This window comes from Tachypleus tridentatus, chromosome 6, assembly GCF_004210375.1.
Source record: "Tachypleus tridentatus isolate NWPU-2018 chromosome 6, ASM421037v1, whole genome shotgun sequence".
NCBI classification, from domain to species: domain Eukaryota; kingdom Metazoa; phylum Arthropoda; class Merostomata; order Xiphosura; family Limulidae; genus Tachypleus; species Tachypleus tridentatus.
The window spans coordinates 67,585,039-67,589,715 of record NC_134830.1 but is presented as its reverse complement, the minus strand read 5'-3'; the positions used below and the strand labels follow the sequence as shown (position 1 = coordinate 67,589,715).

The following is a 4,677-nucleotide window of genomic DNA, read 5'->3' as shown; positions in this document are numbered from 1 at the left end:
GGTACCTATTTTCACAAACCAATTAAACATTAAGAAAATAAATTAAATATTCCCTGAAATTTAACTTTATCTAAAATACTATCTCTACACCTTGGTAGGTAAAATTATTCTATGGTTATTTTTATTGAAACGCTGGTCATTTAATTACAGTCCCAATCAAAGTTTAATGATATAAATCTGTATTACATCTTGAAACCACTAAACCATTTTTAACGTCATTTTGTGTAAAAGAGGAAAAAGTCATTGGGATTTAGACTGATAACATAACATTCCAGTTTAAAACAATGAGATAACTAGATGCGGAAGCACTAAAAGAAACAACTCAATGCACCATTCTGTTCAAACAACACAAAATCTAGATGATTAAAACTTTGTAACGGCAGAATCTTGAATAAAAACAAGTTGGAATTTACTTAACTAATGCTGATGAGTGCAAGAGTTTATTATATATGTATTAAATTACTAGTAAATAGGGATTAATACTGCTTACAAATAAACGTGGAAAAGCACTGTATTTCAACGATTCCTATTTCAATGTGTAGTCTGCTAGTTTTGTAAGTTTGTTTCACTATTTGAATAACCTACCCCATTTTCACAATGAGTATTTCCGTCAGTCAAAATTCCGGGTCAAGCGTTAGATAATTTAAGTTTGTTCCATATATGGGCATGAATGTCTTTACAATTTTTGATTGGTTGTTGATGGTTGGAAAGCCAATTTTGTTGACGCATTTCAAAGAGCTCTGCAAAAGTAACCAATCACAAAGCACACTAGTTGTTGTACTACAGTACCATATTAGGTAAAATGTAGCCGGTTTGCCGGTACGTTCTTAGAATAAAGTACACGTGGAATAAAAGCTTCAGTTTTATGCTACTGAGCACAGATAGTTACGTTTTCGATCGTAGGATAAAGTTCTATTTCTAGTAAGTTTTTCATGCCTGATAAAAATTGTTAAACCTAAAGGATTAGTCCTTACGTAGGTAGAAACGGTTGTCTGAGGTGTAGTACGACAAGCGGAAAATATAATTTACGTTAGGATATCGGTGTTAATCTTGCATCTGTTTAACTTAGTAAGAGGCTGCATCATAAAATTGATAAGTATATGGTAGAAATTTTACAACTGTTAATGCAACAAACCTTTGCTCAGATCTAAGTCTGTAGTAAGAATAATAATGGTAAACAATAACGGTTATTGAAGTGAAGGTTTGTGTATTTAACATGTAAAACCGTGTGTAATATATAACATTTGGATAGTTACAGTTTGTTTTCCGAAATCAGTGTTAAATTTATCTAAATTAATAATATAATAAGCCCAACATTATAATGTTGGTAACATTTTTCTATTTTAAGTCTCTATGCGCTTAATATTAAATAGTAAGGACATAAGTTAGTTGTTAGTACACCAAAAAATTACTCGCTCATTAACTAGTAAGTGGAATTACAAATAAATGTAATTTATAAATCTGAGGTCGCATAGATTTTGTATAATCTGTACTTTAACTACGACTGGCATATACTGGAATTCTATGCAGCAGTGTTCGTAAGTAAAAGGTTTTTAGAATATATATAAGATTCGTAGCTTTTTTTAATTGCTTAATGCTAGCATTTACAGAAATACATACTCCTCCTAAATAGTTGTTGTTTTGAAAATTTGATCTTTAATAGCAGTTTCTTTTTTTTACAGTTTATTTTTGCCTCTATTAAAAAAACAAAATGTGTGACGACGATGTAGCTGCTCTCGTAGTGGACAATGGATCTGGAATGTGTAAGGCTGGGTTTGCTGGGGACGATGCTCCCCGTGCTGTTTTCCCATCTATCGTTGGCCGCCCAAGACATCAGGTAAAATATATTTTACAGCTTAAACGTGTTTTACTTCAAGATTTGATAGCCGAATCTTCCCTACCACCCAGGAAGAAGATAAAATTTGAGCATGTTAATAGTTTTTCAAATTCCAGTGGGTTGACAGTATACACGTAATTTCCTTCACTATAGCTGTAATTGAAGGAATCTTAAACTATGAACTTGCCAAAAAATTTTACTTTCATAGTATAGACCTTTTTCACCTCCGTATTACAGTGCTTAACGTTTTTCTTTCTCGTTGCATTAATTTCTTAGTCTTAACTTTATAAACCTACTCGTCTGTTGAAAACATTACTTGTTTTAATTCTGTATAGGGTGTGATGGTTGGTATGGGCCAGAAAGATAGCTACGTTGGAGACGAAGCCCAGAGTAAGCGTGGAATCCTCACATTAAAATACCCAATAGAACATGGTATCGTAACCAACTGGGATGACATGGAAAAAATTTGGCATCATACTTTCTACAACGAACTTCGTGTTGCTCCAGAAGAACATCCTGTTCTCTTAACTGAAGCACCTCTTAACCCTAAGGCCAACAGGGAAAAGATGACACAGGTATTGATGTTTGGATTACTGCAAGTTTAAATGTTAAAGTGTATATAGTGTGTTGTATTGCATTACTTATTTAACTTCTTGTCTTAACGTCTGTTCCATAGGTTAGTGGACCTGGCATGGCCAGGTGGGTTAAGGCGTTCGACTCGTCACCTGAGGGTCGCAAAGTTCGAATCTCCTTAGCACCAAACATTCACGTCCTTTTAGCCGTGGGGGCGTTATAATTTTACGTTCAATCCCACTACTTTTTGTTGGTAAGAGTAGCCCAAGAATTGGCGGTGGGCGGTGATGATTAGCTGCCTTCCCTATAGCCTTGCGTTGCCAAATTAGGGACAACTAGCGCAGATAGCTCTCATGTAGCTTTGTACGAAATTAAAAAACAAACCATAGGTCAGAAAATCTTTTATCTGTGAAGAAGGGAAAACATTACTTTTGAATACATGCTTCATTTATCTAATATTACATTGACAGACAGGGAGAGCAGTTAACTTTAATACTACAGTAGTAATAAGAAAGATAATATAAACAAATTGTTATTAACGTTATATTCCATAGCCTAAAAAGTTATTCACTTGTGTATAAAACTTATTTTCAGATAATGTTTGAAACCTTCAACACACCTGCTATGTATGTAGCCATTCAAGCTGTGTTGTCCCTGTATGCTTCTGGCCGCACCACAGGTATTGTATTGGACAGTGGGGATGGAGTTTCTCACACTGTACCAATTTACGAAGGTTATGCTCTGCCACATGCTATTCTGAGGTTGGACTTAGCTGGTCGTGACCTTACAGATTATTTAATGAAAATCTTGACTGAACGTGGTTACAGCTTCACAACCACAGGTATTGCATTTGCTTTTCTAGAGTACTACTTGTACATATTTTATTGAATTTGTTTAAAACTTGTACAAATTCTTGACTAGAGATGATTTAAAGAAATACCTGTTAAGTTGGAGAACATGCTTGTGTATCTTAAATTGTATTTAGTGTCTTCAGGTACATAAACTACGTGTTTAGTAGTAATAGGGTTCCTGGGAAAGAGGTTTGAGATCACTTCTGTTGAGGATGTTTATACTTCATTCATCCTGACATATAAAATGTAAAACATATTATATAGGCTGCAACTTTATTTCAGGACTTGCTTCTCTGACCAGATATCAATCTAACTTTAATTTTTTTCTCTTTACTTCCCTTTTGCAGCTGAGCGTGAAATAGTACGTGACATCAAAGAAAAGTTGTGTTATGTAGCTTTGGACTTTGAGCAAGAAATGGGCACAGCTGCTAACTCTTCTTCATTGGAGAAGTCTTATGAACTTCCAGATGGTCAAGTCATCACCATTGGAAATGAAAGATTCCGTTGCCCAGAAGCAATGTTCCAACCCTCTTTCCTTGGAATGGAATCTTGTGGTATTCATGAGACCACTTTCAACTCAATTATGAAATGTGACGTTGATATTCGTAAAGATTTGTATGCAAATACTGTGCTGTCAGGTGGCAGCACAATGTTCCCTGGGATTGCAGACAGAATGCAGAAAGAAATCACTGCTTTAGCTCCTAGTACAATGAAAATTAAGATTATTGCACCCCCAGAAAGGAAGTACTCTGTTTGGATTGGAGGTTCAATCCTAGCTTCTTTGTCAACTTTCCAGCAAATGTGGATTTCCAAACAGGAATACGATGAATCTGGACCCAGTATTGTTCACCGTAAATGTTTCTAAGATTTTGTTAATCAATTATATGAATATCAACCAAGGATTTGAGTAATAAGGCAGGGCAGATATGAGAAAAAGGCCTAAACGGATTACTTGAATAAGTGGAGTAACTTGTTCTAAATCTTTCAACGTTTTTGTTAACGAAACAAGTATTACCGGCAGTCATTGAAACAATTTTGCACTATGCTTGTGTGTTCAGAGTTGCACACTGCATTCCAGAGGCGTTTTATATTCATAGTTAATTTATATATATACATATATATTCTAATCTCAACTTGATTTTGCTATAATATAATTTATATAAGTTTTGTTGTAAACTAAAGCTGAATAAAGTTGTTTGTTTGAAAACTGTATTCGGTGGTTGTCCTGTATTAGGTAAAGACCCCTCAATTACAAAGTAACTAAGATTTATAAATTTATCAGGTTAGTAAACAGATGTTTATAACTAAAACTTTCGTTATTTCTCATACCGTGATTTATGCTTTGTTATAAACGGGTATCCCTGCGTAAATTCTATATTTAATATGGAAAATCTCAAGTGTTGTCGAACTATAGCC

General features: G+C 34.5%; 1 protein-coding gene across 3 annotated transcripts; it reads left to right on the top strand.

Moving 5' to 3' along the window:
- The first annotated feature begins 765 nt into the window (after nt 1–765).
- On the top strand, nt 766–4,473 carry LOC143252733 (actin, clone 403-like). Of its 3 annotated transcripts, none has more exons than XM_076505319.1 (5): nt 766–921; nt 1,683–1,837; nt 2,173–2,412; nt 3,005–3,251; nt 3,609–4,473. In XM_076505319.1, exons 2-5 carry the CDS (start codon nt 1,712–1,714, stop codon nt 4,124–4,126), a joined length of 1,131 nt encoding a protein of 376 aa, XP_076361434.1. In that variant the 5' UTR covers nt 766–921; nt 1,683–1,711; the 3' UTR covers nt 4,127–4,473. The 3 variants fall into 3 exon arrangements, with proteins under 3 accessions (XP_076361434.1, XP_076361435.1, XP_076361436.1); XM_076505320.1 differs by having other exon boundaries at nt 888–1,068; XM_076505321.1 differs by lacking the exon at nt 766–921 and adding an exon at nt 1,437–1,538.
- The last annotated feature ends 204 nt before the right edge of the window (nt 4,474–4,677 follow it).

Bases quoted from the DNA above. Each gene is read 5' to 3' on its own strand.
- LOC143252733 (XM_076505319.1), top strand. From the start codon at position 1,712: ATGTGTGACGACGATGTAGCTGCTCTCGTAGTGGACAATGGATCTGGA. The intron at 1,838-2,172 runs GTAAAATATATT...AATTCTGTATAG, and splicing joins TTGGCCGCCCAAGACATCAG to GGTGTGATGGTTGGTATGGG. The intron at 2,413-3,004 runs GTATTGATGTTT...ACTTATTTTCAG, and splicing joins ACAGGGAAAAGATGACACAG to ATAATGTTTGAAACCTTCAA.